Here is a 22826-nt window from a genome sequence, read left to right as displayed (position 1 = left end):
CAGATTTCAAAGAGAACCAATAATGTTCCTGCCTACTCCATCAATTTCTTTCCCAAAGAGTCTAGGTCTGTTTGGAATGATAAAAAGAGAGAGCTTCACAGCACTCCAGTAACTCATCAAGTACAGGACTTTTCCCTTCCATTACTCACAATTGGAGAGAACGCAAAGGAATCTGGGAAAATGCCAACATGACGTGGTAACACCAAGGAACTGTTGCACGGCTAAAACAGTGCACATTTAATCAGCCCTGGGGTACCTTGCAGTAACCAAAATTGCCTGTGTTACGTTAACCTCCTTTTCCAGTGATGATCCCTGGACAGTAATCTGATATTTGCTTCTTACCATATTATCAGGATGAAAAAAGCTTCCTTGCCTTGCCTTTTTTCTATTTTTCTCATCATGTCCCTCTTAATATTTCAAAAAGTCTAATGAGTATTATTTGTCTAAGATATTGTCAGGGCCGTAATAGTATAAATATCCCAAAATGAAAATATAAATGCCCCATCTAGGGACACAAACCAAAACAACCCATTATTTAGGCTCAAATGTGCCCAAGATCCAGTCATATAAAGTTGCAGACCCAAAGGCATAGAGCTCTTAAAAAGCTGGTGAAGCAGAGGTATTTTTCATTCTAAGACAACTAAATCCAATGTTTTAATGAGAGACTTGGACATGAAACAGATTTCAATATAAGCAAAGAAGTGGTTCTCATACACTTTATTTTCCATTTAAAAATCAGGAGATTTAAATATAGCACCCCTGTCCCACTTCTATTCATATGAAGGAAAAATGAGCCACACCAGTGGTAAAAAGTGAATTTGTTGGCTTAATTTGGTTCTTCAATCTGACATTTTCAATTTTCCTTGAGTTATCTAAACATTTTCACCCTTATTTGTGAAAGCATAACTCCTTCCCAAATTAATTTTCAAGCTCCTATGTGACATAATAGGTAAATCTCTGCTCTGCCTCTCTATAAGAAAATGTTTTCCTTTGTCATTTCCTTTAAAGATGTCACTACAGTCCTGATATGTGGGTATGTATTAGACAATGAGTTTATTTACAGTGACTCTTCCCCATTGTGTTTGGGTAGGTAATCACTGAAGGGAGCTATTTCTCAGGTGGAGATTAGCTACGGGTTGTTCCATCCATCTGAACAATGTAATTCATCTATAGAAACTAATTATGTGTACATAAAGGAAGAAGGAAAGTGTGTTACGTTGCTATAGGAAGAAAAAAGATTAGATCCTATTTATAATTTCACAGCTCTTTTCTTTTACACATAAGTACTTCCTAGGCTTTCAGAATAGATTCCAATATTTGACTAATTCATTCAAAATAGTTTTCACTGTACTATACAGGATAGTATAGAGGTTAATGAAACCAGTTTATCAAGTCAGACCTTGCTATTCCCTACATGTGCCTAAAAATTCTCTTACAGTTTAATTTACAAACTATAAAATGGCTTCCCTAGCAAATCAACTCTGAAGCTCTTAAAATGATCTCTGGTATTTATTAAGACTTAATCTGAGTCAGATATGAGATGAGAAGAACATACTATGGTGAGAATGAAGGTGAATAATTACTGAATCAATTATTCAATAATTAATCAATTATTCTCAGCCCTGTACTTCAATTTGTGCAAAACACAACCTAAAAAATGCTGGGATTGTTGCTCTTTATGTGAATAGACCTTTGGCCAAGAACCTCTTTATATCTATGTGTAAACACAACTTCTCAAACTAACTAGAGAAAACTTTCCTATGTTCCTGAAAAAGGCATGAGAGATTTAATATACAAAGGAAATATTTGTACTATGTGATATAAAGGAAATGGAGAAAAGGGCACTGAATTGCTACACTAAGAATAAGGATACTTGTTTCTGTTTTATGATCTCATAAACAAGAACACATAAATGGGTACATCTACACTAGAAATTATGGAAGGGGGTAAGTGGGAGTGGGATGGGCAATGGCAGAAATGACTTATATAATGGTTTCTCTTTCAGCTTTAAAATAGGATGCTGCAAGCATCGTTTATTTGTCCTCCAGTCACATGTACCCTCTCCTAAATCACTTTACCAATAACACTATGTTCATTCCTCTTTCTGTCTGCTTAAATTTTTTTTTTCTCTCTCAGTCCTTGACTACCTTGTCCCTATTCTTTAATTTTTTTTCTCCCTTATGCTGGGAGTATTGCTTCATAATGAATACAAGGAATGAAATAGTCCATAAGAAAGTAAATCAACATACAAACATCTAACCTCACCTGGGCTATTTTATCTAAATAATCGGTCTGTGCCTCTATAATCCATTCTTCTCACAGAGAAATATCATTAAAATATAACCCAGATCATGTCATTTTTATGGCTTAGAACCCTCAAAATCTTCCCACTGCACTGAGAACAAAAACCTTATCACAACTCCTTACCACAACCGGCAAAGCCGTCTGCCATCTGGCCTCGCGTATTTTCTCTAGCCTCATTTCACCCTACTATAAACCTTTTTTCTGTTCCTTAAGGACAGAAGACTCATTCCTAGTTTAGGACCTTATGCCTTCTCTTCCCTCTGCCCTGTACACATGGCATCCCATATCTGCATTTCGATCTCAGCTTAAATACCACCTTCCCCAGAGAGGTCTTGCCTTAGTAAACCAATACAGTGTGGCCGTCTCACTTGATGCCATTTTGATGCTATTTTCCTTAATTCTCATCTGTACTTTCCAATGGAACATATGATTTGGGAGGACAAGGCCCTGAATCCCCGGAGTTTGGAATAATTACTGGCAAGTGGCAGATGCTCCATAAATATTTGTTAAACAAACAAGGCTGTAAAGTTCTTTGTTAAATGCAATGATTATACTGTCTTCTTTTCAAAATAATCTGGGATTCTTTCATTTTCTTGTAGATGTTGTAGGGAAAAAAGCTCATTTATTATGCAAGCAAATTTCCCTTTAATGTTATGTGACATTGGTATTGCTTTTGTTCTTCCAAATTTGCTTCACTCTATCTCATACATAATTTAATCTAATTTCTCATTGTGCTTGTTTATTCAACTTGAGTTGAACACTTTCATGCACTGGTTAGTATATTCATATGTCTACCTCATATTTTGTCTGTTTACTTCATTTGTGTATGTCTTCAAAACAAATGTCTGGGCACTTAATCATGTGTTTCTATTTTCATGCAGCTTTGCTATAGACTGTACTGTGGCTCGTATAACACAAATGAAGGCATCTTCTGATTAGAAAATCTGACATAAAATACTAAAATATTTCTTTGGTCAGAGTTATTTATAGAGCTATGGCTATTGTTTTGCAAAACATAGCAAATGCTTCCACAGCTGTGGAAAAGAAAGAAAATGATTAAAGGATTTCATGGGATTTGATTTTATTTTGGACGGGCTTGATTGGGGCCAGTAAATTTGTACTTTAGTTCATTTTGTGAAAAGAAAAAGAAAAAGGTCATCAGAGAGTTCTGCAGTATACTCAACAAGGAAAGCAAAAAACAAAAGAACTCGGAAAAGCAGTTTTACATTTAAAGAGGTTGCAAGTACAGTGGTTGACACATTCAGAGAGAAATGCAGCCAGTATTTTTGCTCATGAATCTTTTATACTTGAACATAGGAATCAAATGTGACTTCTGCTTGACTATGTGTTCCCATATAAGATGAGGGAGACCAATAAATCCTAGGAAAGCTCACTGTGATAAGACTCAAACTAAGAATTTGTGGATATAAACCTTTGAAGTTCTATGGATCATATAATTACTGGTATATAGTTAGTACCTAGAGACAAAAACGTTTTCAGTATCTTTCCAGTTTCTCTCTGTTACAGCACAACCCCAAAAATTCTTCAGCCTCCTGAGACTAAAATCCATTGATCCCACAGTCACTCACTGGCCCTTGCTCCCCTTCTTGCACAATCGAAATTCCAGGTTCAGTCGCTACAATCCTTCCTTCACATGCATCCGCAACTCCCTATTCCCTCTTTCAACCACTCATCTTTTCCTGGCAAAATACCAATCCCAGTTAAATCCCATTCTCTGTCTACTTGGAACTTGAATCCAGGCAAACAAATGGGGCTGAAAAAACATACAAATGGGCTGGTAACCAAGACAGACTTAACGGTTCCGTCACTTTGACTGAACTTTAGACAGCCTTCTTTCTGACACTAGGCTCCTGATCTCCCTTTTCTTGGAGCATTTACTTTAGAAAGTTTTCAACTGTAAATTCTTAATTTGCCTGTTTGAGATGCAAATCTTCTTCCAGGCTGTTGGCACCGGTTGTTTTACAGGTCAGGAATGTCTTTCTCAAGGACCTAGGAGCCATTCCTTAGAAAAGTAATCAAGAAGAAGATAGCTCCTCTATCTCCCAGTCTCTATGGGTGGCTAGGAGCCTAACTTCCAGAAGGGGCAATCAGCAAGCACAGATGAACTAGTCACATTGACCAACCTCCTCCCTACTGGAGAACCACTGTTAGAAAAGGTAGATAGCGAGATATGAGCAAAGAAAGGGCGTGGGCCACGTGGCAGGAAACCATACATCTTGTGAACAACAGGGGTCCTGGAGACAAAGGAAGGCGGGAAAAGGCAGGAATCTCCGACATTGGACATTCCGAATGTAACTTTTTGTCCATTATGCCCTCATTACAATAAAATTAACCTTGTAGATAAGAATTTCCCATCATGCACTGACACCATGACATTTCCAATCAAGACTAAATAAGGACAAAAATCCCTCCTCCCCTCGGGAAGGTGGAGCTGGGATGAAAATCAGTGAATACGAGCCCAAACCCCTCCCTCCTCAATGAATCTTCTGCCCAGTCATTTTCACACCCCATATAACCAGCTTGCCAAAGAAACTCAGGGTGGCTGCTTACCTGAGTCTGCCAGCTCCCCCCTTGAGAGCTTACTATTGCTTAATAAATCCTCACTTTGCTTTCTTGACTTCCATCTCATCTCTGGATTCTTTCTGAGACAAGAACCTACTTTCTGGTAACACCCCTACTGGAGTACTTTTCCACCAGCTCACTCCAGTGCTTAAAAATCCTCCCACCTTTTGGCCCAGCAGAGTGGAGTTTGATCGCTCTCTCCTATCGTACATCTTGAAAGAACTCTTTTTGCCTGTTTAACTGAGATTAGGGATTGGTAACCTCAAACAGGGCCTGAATGGTAACTGTCATACTGTGTCTTCCTAGTCTATTCCCTCTTCTATTTTTCTCATACCTTCTCCTCTGTCTTCAAACCTCTCAGACCTCTACCCCATCCTCATCCTCAGTTGATGACCTTGCTTTCTAGATTACAGAGAAAATAGAAGATATCAGAACAGGTTTGGCAGAGTGCCAACCACTCCATCAGTCCCCACCCCCATCTGCATATGTGCCCAGATACTCTGCCTTCTCTGTCTCTATAGGCACTAGGGACCCTATCCCCTTGTGTTCACTCAAGACACTGCTTGTATAAACCTCCTCTCTTTTTCCTGCTTCAATATTTCTTATGCTTTATAGGTTCTGTGAAAAGTAAGTAACAGTGACACTTTCACATTCAGGCATACAATTACGTGTGTAAAATACGCTCATATGCTAATAACGTATGTACCCAACTGCTAATTCCTGTTATAAATTTGCTAATCTGAAGCTTCAGAGTAGCAATTATTACAATCTTGCTTTACACCAACTGAAATAAGAGATAAATACGCAGTCTCCCATTCTTGGAAGTCAAAGTAACAATATGTTTGCCAGAGCGAAAAGTTTTTCTCCCTCTATAGTTACGATGATTCGCACATTTCCAACTGTGTATAAATGTCGGATATACTGAGCTGCTTTTTACTTGAAGCCAAATATACAGCTCATGTCAGTGCTTAAAAAAATTTAAAAGGGCTCTCTGCAGTTTGTGACTTATTGCACAGCTGTGATGGGCTGAGTCCCATCTCAAAAAGGTCAAGGGCTAAAAACAATTACCTCTTCAAGGACGTCAGCAAGCTTACTGAGTATCTCTTCAGGAAGGCTCTGGAATGTTGGCACACTGAAAAACAAGACAGAGATGATGTTGAAGGCATGCACAGCAACTCATTTTTATAAATAAAACAGCAACGCATCTGAAAGAAAATACAAAAGGATTTCATGACAAAGAAACTGCCAATGAAGATCAAAGTAATAATTTAAGCATAATTTGATGACTAACAGGGAAAAGGCATGATGTACTAGAAAGAATCGGAGATTGGACAGAACCAAGTTCAAATCCGATTTATATTTCTTTGTGTGACCTTGGATGCCTCAGCTATAATTGAGAGAAACCACTCTCTCCCTTATCAGCCTGCTCTCACCAAATTCCTTCCAATTCCGTCACCTTCTCTAGGTCCCCCTACACACACACACACACACACACACACACACACACACACACACACACACACACACACACAAACACTTTTCTACAGGCCAACTGCTACCCATTTTTCAGGACTCAGCTGGATTGATGATACGTTCAGGCCTGCAAGCATTCATTCAACAACACTGGAAACTTCCTACTCTCCCCAGCCTCTCGCAGCTAGGTCCTCCTATTTACGATCTCTTTTATCCCTTCCTGCAACTATAATTGGATAATTAATCAGATATTTGTTACTGGGCATCTTCACTGCTAAAATCAAACTCCACAAAAATAAGAACGGTACTATATCTGTCTTGCTCAGCCCCTGTATTTTCAGTGATTTACTAATAACAACTCAAGAGCATGTGTTGAATAAAGTTATGAAAGCACAGACATACAAATGCTTCCTAGGACAGCTATAGGGATCAGATCATATAGAATGGAGAAAAGAGTCAGACTCATAGTAGACACTGAAATAATGTCTTCTCATCCTCTTATTAGGGAAACTCACTGACCAGCATATGGAAATACTAAATGATGTTGAATACACAAACCAAAGGAACTTATTTTATATGGATAATGCTGATTTTAAAAGGAAAAAAAAAACACTCATCAACATAAAATTCTTGAAAATCTACTCCACTGGAAAATCTAACTGGGATGTGGAACTAAATTCTTACTTAATCTTATCTCAATGCTTGAATAGAGAAAAGACTATAAATGAGTGAAAATATGTTTGTATGTATGATATCTGACTTACAGATCGATTGTTCGGTATACTTGATCTTTAGATAAATTGCCATGGAGCAAAGTTATTTAAATGAGTTAGTTGAGTTGGATGAGACTTGTTTCAGGTTTGTTGCTATAGAAAAACAATTCTGGCTTGATTAGAATAATGTAATGAAAGAAGCCATAACATAATGTTTGGATATAAGCATGAAAGTTTTACTGTTAATCTGTCACTCTGATTCCCATTACTTAGTGTAAAGCCTATTGATAAAATCCTAAGCTTTTATGTAGAAGTATAATATTTCACCCAGGACCATGTTTCACCAGATTTATTGCTGTGGTCTGAGCCACGTGGGTTTTAACTTCCAGAAGGCAGTCTATTTCAGCAGCTGGATGGAACACATCACAGAAGGAGACAGGAAGATAGAGGAAGTTGTTTCCATGAGCTATGCAGGTAGAAAAATTTAGCCCTTTCTTGTTCTTTTAATGAGCTATATTTCAGTTTCTTCTGAGATACAAGAATAATTAGAATGTTTCTATCCCAGGGAGTATTTATGGAAAACACAAAGTACAACTGAGTTTTTCTCATTTTATTATAACTGGTTGCCTTCTTTAGACAGCCCCATTACTTCTATGCTAAGTCTATGTCAAGCCACTCTACAAAACTGTCATTTTCATGAGCATTCTTATTCATGAGAAAAAAAAAATTAGTATTTGCTTGACCACATAACTCACTAGAGAAAACAAAGACATTAAGTTTTAGGGGGCGCATTTTAATTAATTATCTTTTACAATTTAGTTATTTTTTATTTTTTCAGCTTTACTGAGGTATAACTGACAAAATTATAAGATATTTAAAGTGTACATTGTGAAAAGATTCCTCCCATCCAGTTAACCTAGTTAATTAACACATCCATCACCTCACATATTTATTCTTCTGTGTATGTTTGAGATCTTTAAGTTCTACTCTTTGCAAATTTCAACTATATAATACAGTGTTATCAACTATAGGTTACAATAGTTTGTAACCCATTTCCCCTATTCCCCAGTCCCTGACAACCACTGTTCTATTCTGTTCCTATGAGTTTAACTTTTTATTTAGATTCCACATGTAAGTGATACCATGCAATATCTGTCTTTCTCTGTCTGGCTTATTTCACTTAGCATAACGCCCTCAAGTTCCACCCATGTTGTGCAAAATGCAAATGGGATTTCCTTCTAATATATTATTGCATGTTATACAATAATATTCCATTGTATATATATCATGATCTTTTACAATTTAAAATGCCTCAAAACGTTCAGCAGCATTTATTACCAATAAAAATTAAGGATTATTTTAGAGAAGAAACACTCTAAAGAATTCTTCGTAACAATTTAAGCACTTTCAGATTTAACAAAATGGAAATCAATTAACAGAAAATAAGTGTCTTCACTTCTATAAATTATACTGGAAACACTTTTGTAGCCATCTTTAAAATCTTAAGATCTTTATTTCTCTAAACACTAGATAATTCTCAGAAATTAATTACATGAGAGAACTTATCAGTCCACTGATAGCTTGAACACCAAGAATAAAACAATTGAGGATATTCATAAGTTTAAAATTCTACCCATGAAATTTGTTTGAATTTTTCCCAATACATCAAAAGATATTAATTTAAACTTCACTAGTGTGTACATGTGATAACTCAAGATGAAGTTGTCTATGATTTAGAAAACTTAAGGCAAAATAATTATAAGGATGAACTTCCATAAAATGTTTAAACAGTAAAGAGTATTTTCACTTATTGGGGAGGGGCAGGGGGAAGAACTCATAACAATTTACATGCTAATTACAAGTAATTCTTATGGATCTATTAAAACATTTTTGTTCCCTGAGGACTTGCAGTAGGTCTGAAGTTACAAAATGCACTTGACTGTAATATAATAGAGATGATTTAATGTGTGGAGCTTTTCCATTGGATTTTCTGGTTGAATAAAGTAAGGACTTGGAATTTGTCATGACAATAATAGAAGATGAGATTTGAATGCTTTCTATTTTCCAGGCACTGGGCTAAGGCTTTTACAGATAATATATTTTATTTTTAAACAGCTTTATCAAAGAACCATTATTACTATCATCCATTTTACAGCTAAAACAACTGGGATCTTGAGAGTTTGCCTGAGGTCACAACACTCAGTACTGATAAAGAGAGGATAAAAATTTCCATCTGAATGACTACGAAGCTAATCATTTGCTGAGCTACACACTTCACAGAATTATTTAAAAATGCCTCATGTAAGTTTTAAAACCATGCAATATTCTTTTAATGATTTAGAAATTAAGCAATAATATTAACATCCTTTGATTCAGTGACTTCATTTATTAACCAACTTCTTGCAATGAAAAATGTCAAATAAATGGAAAGGCTGAAAGAATAGTTCAAGAATCCCCTGTACCCCCATCACCTAGGTTAGCAACTGTTAACATTGTGCCATCTTTGCTTTATTTACCTTCGATCCATCTAATTTTTATATGCATATTGATAAACAGATTTATAGGTATTTTTTCATGAAAATCTGAAACTAAGTTGTAGATATCATGAAATTTTACCCCTAATATTTAAGCACACAGATCTAAAAATAAGAAAATATTTTTAAATAAGTAACTATAGCATTATCATAAGAAACATTCACTCAACTCCATAATTTCATCTAATAACTATATTCCATGTCAAATATTACCTATTGTTCAAAAATTTCTTTATTGTCTTTTTCTTTGCAAACCAGGATCCAGTAAAAATCCACATACTGCTTGGGGCTATTCTGCTTCTCTAGTCTCTTATTCCACAACCATCCTCCTACCTTTCCCCCCATTACACTGATTTTTTGAAGAGACAGGGACAACTGTCTTATTGGATGTCCCACATTCTGAATTTGTCTTATAATTTTATTTTTGGTAACCTACCATATGAAAATAACAGCTAACAGAAGAAAGAAAAAAAAAAGGAGACTCCCCAGGACCCTTTCAAGAAGAACCCTGAAGTCAAAACAAATAGTCTCAGTTGTAATTTGCCTTTTTTACTCATATTCTTTCACACGTGTACCATACAATAGACTCCTCCAGAGGCTATATGACATCATTACTTTGATAGTTAATGGATGTATGCTTAAATGTTCCTGTGTTTTCTAGAATTTTTTAAGGTAGCGTGCTGTTTACAGAAATTAATTTAATATTATTGCAATGCTTCTACTGTGCTCTTACTAGTTAGTTCTCAGCTACCTGCTATAATCTCTGTAACCTTATCCAATAAATTGTCCTTTTGAACTTGTGAAGCTTTTCTTTTCCTTCAGTGGAAAAAATTACAAGTAAATACATTTGGATATCATGTGTTGCAATAATAATTTTGTAGTTTTTCAAAAAATATATCTAACTTTAAAAAATTTATCTAAAACTTGTAATTTTAGAATTTCATAATAACTGTTAAGAATCTAATAAAAGAAACTTTATTATACTGTCTTATTTTTACAGACAGATTAACTTTGAGAGGAGAGATTAAAAGACATATTCTCAAGCCACAGCTGCCAATTTCTAAATCTAAAGACACCGAAAAATATGAAAAGGACACAACCAAAGAATTTTCTGATTCATGGATGGGATAAATCTAGTCCAAATAAATGTGGAGATGCTCTAAATAAGAAAGAAAAATGTGACAAAATCTAACTTTCCTTCAGCATTATAGATGGTAATAATTTACCTTATTGTCCTATACACCAGAACAGTTTAAAAATACTATTATCCAAGTTATGATACCATTTTGCACCCAATCATTCAAAATTTAAAGGAAAGGAAATTGGATTTTTTTCATGTAGACATGATGAAGTTATTATTTTTTAATTCTTTTTAAAATTTTATTTATTTTTTTATACAGCACGTTATTAGTTATCTATTTTATACATATTAGTGTATATATGTCAACCCCAATCTCCCAATTCATCCCACCACTACAAGCCCCCTGCCGCCACTTTCCGCCCTTGGTGTCCGTACTACTGTCCTCTACATCTGTGTCTCTATTTCTGCCTTGCAAACCAGTTCATCTGTACCATTACTCTAGATTCCACATATATGCATTTATATATGATATTTGTTTTTCTCTTTCTGAACTACTTCACTGTGTAGGACAGTCTCTAGGTCCATCCACGTTTCTACAAATGACCCAATTTCGTTCCTTTTTATGGCTGAGTAATATTCCACTGTATATATGTACCACATCTTCTTTATCCATTCATCTGTCGATGGGCATCTAGGTTGCTTCCATGACCTGGCTATTGTAAATAGTGCTGCAATGAACATTGGGGTGCATGACTCTTTTTGAATTATTGTTTGCTCTGGGTATATGCCCAGGAGTAGGATTGCTGGGTCATAGGCTAATTCAATTTTTATTTTTTTAAGGAACCTCCATACTGTTCTCCATAGTGGCTGTATCAGTTTACATTCCCACCAACAGTGCAAGAGGGTTCCCTTTTCTCCACACCCTCTCCAGCATTTGTTGTTCGTAGATTTTCTGATGATGCCCATGCTAATTGGTGTGAGATGATACCTCGTTGTAGTTTTGATTTGCATTTCTGTAATAATTAGTGATGCTGAGCAGCTTTTCATGTGCCTCTTGGCCATCTGTATGTCTTCTTTGGAGAAATGTCTACTGAGGTCTTCTGCCCATTTTTTGATTGGGTTGTTTGTTTTTTGAATATTGAGCCGCATGAGCTGTTTATACATTTTGGAGATTAATCCTTCGTCCATTGATTCGTTTGGAAATGTTTTCTCCCATTCTGAGGGCTGTCTTTTCACCTTGTTTGTAGTTTCCTTTGCTGTGCCAAAGCTTTTAAGTTTCATTAGGTCCCATTTGTTTATTTTTATTTTGTTTTTATTTCCATTACTCTAGGAGGTGGATCAAGAAAGATCTTCCTGTGATTTATGTCAAAAAGTGTTCTGCCTATGTTTTCCTCTAAGAGTTTTATTGTGTCCGGTCTTGTATTTAGCTGTCTAATCCATTTTGAGTTTATTTTTGTGTATGGTATTAGGGAATGTTCTAATTTTATTCTTTTACATGTAGCTGTCCAGTTTTCCCAGCACCACTTATTGAAGAGACTCTCTTTTCTCCACTGTATATCCTTGCCTGCTTTGTAATAGATTAGTTGACCATAGGTGCATGGGTTTATCTCTGGCTCTCTATCCTGTTCTTTTGATCTATACTTCTGTTTTTGTGCCAGTACCATATTGTCTTGATAATTATAGCTTTGTAGTATAGTCTGAAGTCAGGGAGTCTGATTCCTCCAGCTCCGTTTTTTTCCCTCAAGACTGCTTTGGCTATTCAGGGTCTTTTGTGTTTCCATACAAATTTTAAGGTTCTTTATTCTAGTTCTGTAAAAAATGCCACTGGTAATTTGATAGGGATTGCATTGAAACTGTAGATTGCTTTGGGCAGTATACTCATTTTCACAATACTGATTCTTCCAATCCAAGAACATGGTGTATCTCTCCATCTGTTTGTGTCATCTTTGATTCCTTTCATCAGTGACTTACAATTTTCAGAGTATAGGCCTTTCACCTTCTTAGGTAGGTTTATTCCTAGATATTTTATACTTTTTGTTGCAATGGTGAATGGGATTGTTCCCTTAATTTCTCTTTCTGATCTTTCATAGTTAGTGTGTAGGAATGCAAGAGATTTCTGTGTTTCTGGTGGCATCTTTAGAATTCTCTATGTATAGTATCATGTCACCTGCAAACACTGACAATTTTACTTCTTTTTCAATTTGTATTCCTTTTATTTCTTTTTCTTCTCTGATTGCCATGGCTAGGACTTCCAAAACTACGTTGAATAACAGTGGCAAGAATGGACATCCTTGTCTTGTTCCTGATCTTAGAGGAAATGCTTTCTGTTTTTCACCATTGAGAATGATGTTTGCTGTGGGTTTGTCATATATGGCCTTTATTATGTTGAGAAAGGTTCCCACTATGCCCACTTTCTGGACAGTTTTTATCATAAATGGGCATTGAATTTTGTCAAAAGCTTTTTCTGCATCTATTGAGATGATCATATGGTTTTTCTTCTTCAATTTGTTAACATGGTATATCACATTGATTTGCGTATATTGAAGAATCCTTGCATCCCTGGGATAAATCCCACTTGATCATGGTGTATGATCCTTTTAAGGTGTTGTTTGATTCGGTTTGCTGGTATTTTGTTGAGGATTTGCGCGTCTATATTCATCAGTGATATTGGCCTGTAACTTTCTTGTTTTGTACTATCTTTGTCTGATTTTGGTATCAGGGTGATGGTGGCTCATAGAATGAGTTTGGGAGTGTTCCTTCCTCTGCAATATTTTGGAAGAGTTTGAGAAGGATGGGTCTTAGCTCTTCTCTAAATGTTTGATAGATTTCACCTGTGAAGCCATCTGTCCTGGATTTTTGTTTGTTGGAAGAATTTTAATCACAGTGTCAATTTTGTTACTTGTGATTTGTCTGTTCATATTTTCTGTTTCTTCCTGGTTCAGTCTTGGAAATTTATACCTTTCTAAGAATTAATCCATTTCTTCCAAGTTGTCCATTTTATTGGCTTGTAGTAGTCTCTTAGGTTGCTTCGCATTTCTGCAGTGTCTGTTGTAAATTCTCCTTTTTCATTTCTAATTTTAGTGATTTGAGTCCTCTCCCTCTTTTTCTGATGAGTCTGGCTAAAGATTTAAAAATTTTGTTTATCTTCTCGAAGAACCAGCTCTTAGCTTTATTCGTCTTTGCTATTGTTTTCTTTGTTTCTATTGCATTTATTTCTGCTCTGATCTTATGATTTCTTTCCTTCTACTAACTTTGGGTTTTGTTTGTTCTTCTTTCTTTAGTTCCTTTATGTGTAAGGTTAGATTGTTTGAGATTGTTCTTGTTTCTTGAGGTAGGCTTGTATAGCTATAAACTTCCCTCTTAGAACTGCTTTTGCTGCATGCCATAGGTTTTGGATCGTTGTGTTTTCATTGTCATTTGTCTCCAGGTATTTTTTGATTTTCTCTTTGATTTCTTCAGTGATCTCTTGGTATTTAGTAACATATTGTTCAGCTTCCGTGTGTTTGTGTTTGTTACTTTTTTTCCCCTATAATTGATTTATAATCTCAGAGCATTGTGGCCAGAAAAGACTCTTGATATGATTGCAATTTTCTTAAATTTACCAAGGCTTCATTTGTGACCCAAGATGTGATCTATCCTGGAGAATGTTCCGTGTGCCCTTGAGAAGAAAGTGTAATCTGCTCTCTTTGGATGGAATGTCCTATAAATATCAGTTAAATCTATCTGGTCTACTGTGTCATTTAAAGCTTGTGTTTCCTTATTAATTTTCAGTCTGGATCATCTGTCCATTGGTGTAAGTGAGGTGTTAAAGTCCCCCATTATTATTGTGTTACTGCCGATTTCCTCTTTTATAGCTGTTAGCAGTTGCCTTATGTATTGAGGTGTTCCTATGTTGGGTGCATATATATTTATAACTGTTATGTCTTCATCTTGGATTGATCCCTTGATCATTATGTAGTGGCCTTCTTTGTCTCTTGTAATAGTCTTTATTTTAAAGTCTATTTTGTCTGATATGAGAATTGCTACTCCAGCTTTCTTTTTTTTTTTTTTTCCCCCCCAGCTTTCTTTTGATTTCCATTTGCATGGAATGTCTTTTTCCATCCCCTCACTTTCAGTCTGTATGTGTCCCCAGGTCTGAAGTGGGTCTCTTGTAGACAGCATTTATATGGGTCTTGTTTTGTACCCATTCAGCCAGCCTGTGTCTTTTGGTTGGAGCATTTAATCCATTCACGTTTAAGGCAATTATCGATATGTATGTTCCTATTACCATTTTCTTAATTGTTATAGGTTTCTTTTTGTAGGTCCTTTTCTTCTCTTGTGTTTCCCACTTAGAGAAGTTCCTTTAGCATTTGTTGTAGAGCTGGTTTGGTGGTGCTGAATTATCTTAGCTTTTGCTTGTCTGTAAAGCTTTTGATTTCTCCATTGAATCTGAAGAGATCCTTGCCAGGTAGAGTAATCTTGGTTGTAGGTTCTTCCCTTTCATCACTTTAAATATATCATGCCACTCCCTTCTGGCTTGTAGAGTTTCTGCTGAAATCAGCTATTATACTTATGGGAGCTCCCTTGTATGTTATTTGTTGCTTTTCCTTTGTTGTTTTCAATAATTTTTCTTTGTCTTTAATTTTTGTCAATTTGATTACTATGTGTCTCAGTGTGTTTCTCCTTGGGTTTATCCTGCCTGGGACTCTCTGCACTTCCTGGACTTGGGTGGCTCTTTCCTTTCCCATGTTAGGGAATTTTCGACTATAATCTCTTTAAATATTTTCTCAGGTCCCTTTTCTCTCTCTTCTCCTTCTGGGACCCCTATAATGTGAATGTTGTCCCAGAGGTCTCTTAGGTTGTCTTTATTTCTTTTCATTCTTTTTTCTTTACTCTGTCCACAGCAGTGAACTTCACTATTCTCTGTCTTCCAGGTCACTTATCTGTTCTTCTGCCTCAGTTATTCTGCTATTGATTCCTTCTAGTGTAGTTTTCATTTCAGTTATTGTATTGTTCATCTATGTTTGTTTGTTCTTTAATTCTTCTAGGTGTTTGTTCTTTAATTCTTCTAGGTCTTTGTTAAACATTTCTTGCATCTTCTCGATCTTTGCCTCCATTCTTTTTCCGAGGTCCTGGATCATCTTCACTATCATTATTCTGAATTCCTCTTCTGGGAGGTTGCCTATCTCCACTTCATTTAATTGTTTTTCTGGGGTTTTATCTTGTTCCTTCATCTGGTACAAAGACCTCTGCCTTTTCATTTTGTCTATCTTTCTGTGAATGTGGTTTTCCTTCCACAGGCTGCAGAATTGTAGTGCTTCTGCTGTCTGCTCTCTAGACATGATGAAGTTTTTAAAAGCCCAAAATTTTTTTGTACATCTTTTCAAAGTAGCAATGAAAAGTAAGTGAAGCGTCTGACAGAGTTACCATATTGCATTGACTAGGGAAGCCACACAATAGGTGAAAAAAAAAAAGCCTTGTAGAGCTGACTTTGCTGACTGCCTGCTGGAGAAGTCAGTTAAAGAAATCATTTCACTGCCTCTTTCCAAAGATACAGTACCTTGCCAAATTAATGACTTTGCTGCAGACACAAAGACGGGTGAAAATCTTGTCCACAGAATTGTACTTCTGCCTTACAAATGGATTAATATACAGTCATGGCAGGACTTGCTATTTGGCTTGTATTCATCCGGTAGCAGAATCAACCAATCATCAAAAAAGACAAGATTGTATATGAATATTTGGCAACAAACACAAATGGTACTGAGCTATTTGGTATGGAATTAACTTTTCAAATCTAGGTTTATCATGGAACGACTATGTTGCACTGATGGTGTAAAAGGAACGGTGGCCCCTCTACACAAATTAAGGCAGTAACAATAAAGTATACTAGTTGTCATTATATTCTTACCAAAATCTCACAGTAAAAATAAAGTAAAATTCCAGTTTTACTTTAAAATACTTTGATGAAACACTAAGTTACTAACTGTAGTAAATTTTAACCCTTGACTACACATCTTTTTGATATCATGTGTGAAATATGGCAAGCACACATAAAGCACTTTTGCTGCTTCCTGAAGTACAAGGTTTTCTCAAGGAAAATCACTCATAATTGTTGGAGTTGCAAGCTGAATTAGTCACTTTTTTCATGGAACATCATTTTTTACTTGGCAATAACCACAAACTGTGGTTATTCGGACTTGAGTATCTGGCAGATTACTTTTCAAAAAAGAACAAAGTGAGCCTGACACTTTAAGGGAAACAACAGACAGCATTTGTTGCCAATGATAAAATTCAAATTTTCAAATGCAAGTTAAAATTTCAGAAAACTTTTATCTGCCACTGTGGGCTTAACAGCTTTTTAATAATTGAAGACTTTCTGATGAGACCATTGGCAAATGCTGATATTAACAAATGTGATTCTTTTGATATTGTAAATTTTGTAATTTCTACACCAGTATTTTCCAGATGACTAATGCATGATGTTACAAGATCATGCAGGGGAAAGATCTATTTGAAGTACAAGATCAATCATGGATTTTAATGTAATCAAGTAAGAAAAGTTCATTGATATGGTTTCAGATTCCACACTGCAACTAACCTGTAATAAACTACCCTTTGTTGGGTTTTGGTGTAGTGTCAAATAAGAATGTCCACAATTATCTGAAAAGGCCATTAACATACTCGTCCCCTTTTTCTGCTCCATATCTTTGTGAGGTTGATTTTTTCACATACTTCAACAAAAACAACAGAAATTCAACAGATTGAATAATATTGAAGCAGATATGAGAATCTGCTGTCTTCTTCTAAGCTAGATATTGACAGACTTGCAAAAATGTAAACTCAAGTTTCTCTTTTCACTAAGTTTTTTGGTTTGTTTTGCAAAATAGTTATTTTCATTAAAAATAGCTTAACATGTATTTTTTTGCCACTTTTTTTAAACACTACATTGGAGGAGAATGAGGCTGAGGGCCTCAAAGGTATAGAGTTGAACCCACATTTCCCATAGAACTGTGGAACGTCTATGAATGGGCATGTGATAAGATGCCAAGAACAAAAAACAATGCAGAGGTATTTACAACGCAATACAAAGCTCAGTTACAAATATGTATCCTGGTATTCACCTCTCTTAATGGAGGAAGAAATTACAGTGAAAAAGAAAAAGTGCCATGCTGAATAAGGAGACAAATCAACAAACAAAAACTTATAATACTGTGAATGAAAGACTTTGAAGACAAGTGCTTAGGTACAACCCACAAGATAAAATCAGTTATTTGGTAGGACTGCCATGAATCTACAGACATTTTTTAAATTGATTAATTTTTTTCACTACATCATACAAGAGTATATTTAGTGTTGTAAGAAACTGCCTGTCTCCACAGTGCTGTATCTAATTTATGTATATTTTGATGTTTTTTAATGACTTAGTAAATAAGTATTTTAAAATATACTCATTTTTAACTCTTAATACAGTCAACATCAATTAAAAAAACCCACATGAGATTTGGAAAGAGTAGAATTAACAGAGGTGGTGAGAAGTGGTTGAGTTCTGCTATATTTTGGGAGTAGAAGCAGCATTTCCTGGAAGACTAAATGCGGGATGAGAGAGAAAGAGGGGAGACAAGCATGACTCTTTACAGTTGGACGGAATCTATAAAAATCAGTTCAAGTGTTTTTTATATTGAAAGCAAGTTTTTTTTTTAACCTATGTAGTAGCAAAGGGTTTGATTTTATCAGAAGGTCTTAGTTTTTAAATATAACCAGAGAGCATCAGATGTAGCCCCATATTTATAAGATATCTCTTGAACAAACATAAGTCTGGAAATAGCTCAGCAATGTCCTCAACCTAGAGCAGAACATACAGAGTTATATTAATTATCTTTGGGTAGCATTTGGAAAACAGTTGCCTTTTTATTCTGTCATGAGAAATCAGCCTTGTACCCACAGTTTAATGCCAAAAATATTGACACGTATTGTTCATTTAAGGCTTCCTACAGTTCATGCCAACTGAATAAAAGCAGAAATATCTGGCTTACCAAAGAAATCAATTTCTATTGATGAAGAATTAAACTAAGGGTCCTTCATAATCTTACAACTATCTAATCTTTCCCCTTAGTGAGCTCAGCAAAAGATTTTCTGCCTTCAACATACTTTTATCCCTTAATTGAATCGTTTGGCACTGATCTTGGTTCATTCTGTTACGCAAGTCTTAAAACTGGTCTTCCTTCCCCACCCCCTTCCTTGTGTCCCACCCCAATATACTTTACACGTCACTGTCAGATTCATTTTCTATCAGCAACATTTAGCCCTTATCACAATGGCTCCAACCCTTAAACAGCTGCCTATTATCTTTCACCAGATTCTAAGAATTAGAAGAACCATTTTTCTTGCATGTGAAAATACTTTAGGTAAAACAAATCATTATGGAGACATAAGGTATAATTTTCCTATCTATGTGATAAAATATAAACTCCTTATCCAGGAAGACTTTATAGTGATTAAGCATATGACCTTTAGAATGAAAGGGAACAGGTTGAATTAGGCTCTGCTACTAATGATCAGCTGTGCTTTTGGCAACTAAGCCAACTTCACTAGGTCTCAGCCTCCTTTGCTTTCAAAAGGGGACGATACCACCTGCCACATAGGGTTTTGGCAGAAATAAGCTAAACAGTAGACACGAAACATTAAGAAGGTGCCTGGCACATAGGAAACATTCAATAAACATTTGCAGCCACCACAATAATACGTATTCTTTTCTTGTTCTAAATGTTATTATTAATCCCCTTTAATAATTAAACTTTCTAATGCATCAGAAATGAATCTTAGTGAAGACTCAAAAGTGACAGAAATATCCATTTCTTCATTTTTTTAAAGGAAATTATATTTGATTTGGAGTATCAACCCTTAGTTTTCAGTGAGATATTTAATCACGTTCATTGTTTAGCTCTTCTTCAAGGTCATACCTGAACCCAGGGGTCATATCATGCCTAGAAGGTGGGGAATAAAGTCTCTAACCTCTCTGCTATTAAGGTCACAAAGAACCCTTGAAGTCCAATGTCTCTCTGGTTTTTTGCCCACAGAGGAGGAAGGGAGCCTTTGGTCAAGCTGGGAACTCTGGCGTTTCCCCTCAGCCTCCTTAGGCACGTCCATGCTGAGAAACCCACTCTTGGAAAAATATATCCAAGATCCTCCTCTTTCTCTTTTGACTCCAGAAATTCTTTGTAATCTCTTTATATGAAGGTAGAATTTAAAAATAGATAGGAAGTATCTTATCTTCTGGAAGATTCTAGGACTGAGCAAAAAATCAAATCAAAAATGCAAAGAGTGGTGGCACAGTGGTTAAGAATCCGCCTGCCAATGCAGGAGACATGGGTTTGACCCCTGGTCCGGGAAGATCCTGCAGAGCAACTAAGCCCGTGCGCCACAACTACTGAGCCTGTGCTCTAGAGCCCGTGAGCCACAACTACTGAGCCCATGTGCCACAACTACTGAAGCCTGTGCACCTAGAGCCCGTGCTCCACAACAAGAGAAGCCACTGCAATGAGAAGCCCATGCACCGCAACGAGGAGTAGCCCCCGCTCACCACAACTAGAGAAAGCCCGCATGCAGCGACGAAGACCCACCGCAGCCAAAAAATAAATAAAACAAAAAATGCAAAGAGTCTATGAACCTGCCTGGAAAAGGGATAATATAGGTGGAAATATTTCAATAATTTATACTTGAATAAACTGTCCTCCAAATCCCTTTATTTGCAGGTCCCTGATTCCCTGTGCAAGCACCATCCACTACAACCACCCTTTCCCCACACACATTGGTTTTGATTGGTGTTGATTTATTAATCTTTGAATCACCACATGTTTATGTAAACTTCTTTAAGATTCAGCTCAGGGACAACCTCTTCTGGGAAATGGTCCCTGGCAACTTTCTTTCTCTAAGTAGGTATTTTGCTCAAATAGCACCTACACTTGTACTGTAACCATGTGTTAACATATTGCCTCCTCCCAACAGTGTATAAATTCTTTGAAAGCCCTACAGTTTAGTAACTAATAGCATGGATTTTAGAATCAGAGGAAGGAAAAAAAAAAAGATTCAAAAAGATTTTGAATCCCAGTGCCTCTACTTCCTAGCTATGTAACTATGGGCAAGTTCTTGAAAGCCAAAAAGTTCAGCTTCCTTAGTCGGGAAACGAAAACAAAACCTAGCTCCTGGAGCAAAGTATTAATAAGTATGGAGCACTGAGCAAAGAAGCTCTGCCATGGAGTAAACACTCAAAGGGACATATAATTTAGCTTGTAGGATACTACACAACATAGAGTGTGTCATGTAGTAGGTACTCAAAAGCATGCAAACTGAAGGAATATATGTGATAAAGCCAAACACAATAAGGCAATAGTGGTTTTGATCCAAGGTCACTATGTGGAGATGTGCAGTTTGCACCCTGTACGAGGCATCTGCATGGGGGATGGGTGAAACTCAGCCCAACTACTCTCTGCATGCCTCTCAGCCTGCCCTGGCAGGGGCTGCATCAACCCGTACGGAGGGCCACTTCTTATATTTAAAAAAAAAAATGGGCCTTTATTAAGCAACCCTAGTCTTTGCAAGGGATCTTCTGCTTGATATTTTTCAGGAAACCACAGGAATACTTCCTTGAGGCAATTTACTCAAGAAGAATTCAGAAAAGAAAGTTATTTATTGACTAACAGAGTCTACTTTAAAAAGTATTAGAGTAGCTTTTTCAAAGAACCCACTGAAGAGCCACTTTCAAAATCAGACCTAAGGTTACTCTGGTGCTCCTGTCAAAATGACCTTGAGGTGAGGCGCTAATAACATACTTTATGAAATTACCTCTGAAACGCTTACTCTAACGCTGGCTAGTTCAGAAGATCACACTGTACCTGACCTTTGCTCTGTAAATCTTACAAGAGCCTGTGCCTGAGCAAATATAAAATTGGATGGGTTTTTATAGAGTTAAGCAAATCATACATGATTGTTAAAACTAAAAAAAAAAAAAAAAAAAAGAAAAGGAGATGACGACAAACTATGCCGTTTTAAATATGTAATGCCGCACATCAGCCTAAAAGGTTCTGCCCAGATTTCCTACCCAATCTTTTGAACCTTGGGACGAGTGATGCCCTGGCCCCATAGGCTAAGCCCGTCTACAGCAGTGTTTGTCCACGGGCCTCCACTGGCACCTGGGCACCTTCACTGTGCAGGGATGTCCTATGTACTACATCTCCCATTCCTACCGGTAGTAGTCCTGTCATTGTGATAAGCAGACATCCTCCAGGACTGACACTGCCCCAAGATTAGAACCATCACTCTCTAATTTCATTATTCTCCCAATTCACCAAGGGAGTTCACTAACTGTTCTGCCTGAAATCTCAAAACCCGGGTAACTGTGTACTGACTCAAGCTTCCATCTCCCCGTGGCTTCATGGATGTCTGTTGCCCAGTAACTTGAACACTGAAGGACCATCTGTTTAAAGTGATTCTGGAACCTAGCTGTCTACAAGTAGACAAATGGGACCTAGGACTCTTCATTCTTTGTTTATGGCAGTTTCCAAAGTCACATTACTCAAAGCACTGTTTATCAAATATATTAATAGGCATTCCACACCAAAAGGAGGGTTCCATGGACAAATAAGGAAATTTGGGGTTATTGAAAATTAAGATTTTTTTTTCTTTACTACAGGATTTATCAGCACCTTCATCTTGAAAAAAGTTGAGAAGCTAACCACAGAGAGACAAGAAATAGTATTTTGCAAACTTATTCAATAGTATTTTGCAAACTTATTAGACAAGAAAGAGTATTTTGCAAACTTATTCAGGATTATCTATTAACTTGATGAGGAACTAGAGTTCCATGCTGCATCCTTTAGAATCATTGACTCACATTAAGATGACAGAATTCACAACAGTCCTTACGTTTAACATGCAGGACAAGTTAGCATGGCCTGTGAGTGAATTGCTCCATATTTTTAGGATGGAATTCAGCCATAATCTTCTTTGAAAAGCCTTGATTGATAACCTCTATTGTCTCCCTACTCTCCATGCCAGCGAACTGTAGACTCTGCACAGACACATAACAAAGGCAGAGTCTAGATGCCTTTTGCCTGTGCTCCTGAGGTCCTTTGTGTCTATGTCTATCGGACCTATTAT

General features: G+C 36.5%; 1 protein-coding gene across 2 annotated transcripts in view; it reads right to left on the bottom strand.

Annotated features, from left to right (window-relative positions):
- Window positions 1–22826, bottom strand: part of PRKG1 (protein kinase cGMP-dependent 1) — a gene marked incomplete at both ends in the record, with an annotated part of 1181231 nt that overhangs the window by 315706 nt on the left and 842699 nt on the right. For both annotated transcript variants that reach the window (XM_082854343.1, XM_082854342.1), the window contains one exon: window positions 5956–6019. In XM_082854343.1, the coding sequence (XP_082710469.1) occupies window positions 5956–6019 (64 nt within the window). The remainder of the gene's footprint in view (window positions 1–5955; window positions 6020–22826) is intronic.

The sequence above is a fragment of the Leucopleurus acutus genome, assembly GCF_964270905.1.
Source record: "Leucopleurus acutus genome assembly, chromosome: 14".
In the NCBI taxonomy this organism is placed as follows: domain Eukaryota; kingdom Metazoa; phylum Chordata; class Mammalia; order Artiodactyla; family Delphinidae; genus Leucopleurus; species Leucopleurus acutus.
Note: the sequence above shows the minus strand (reverse complement) of the source record. Positions and strands in the feature narration are given on the sequence as shown.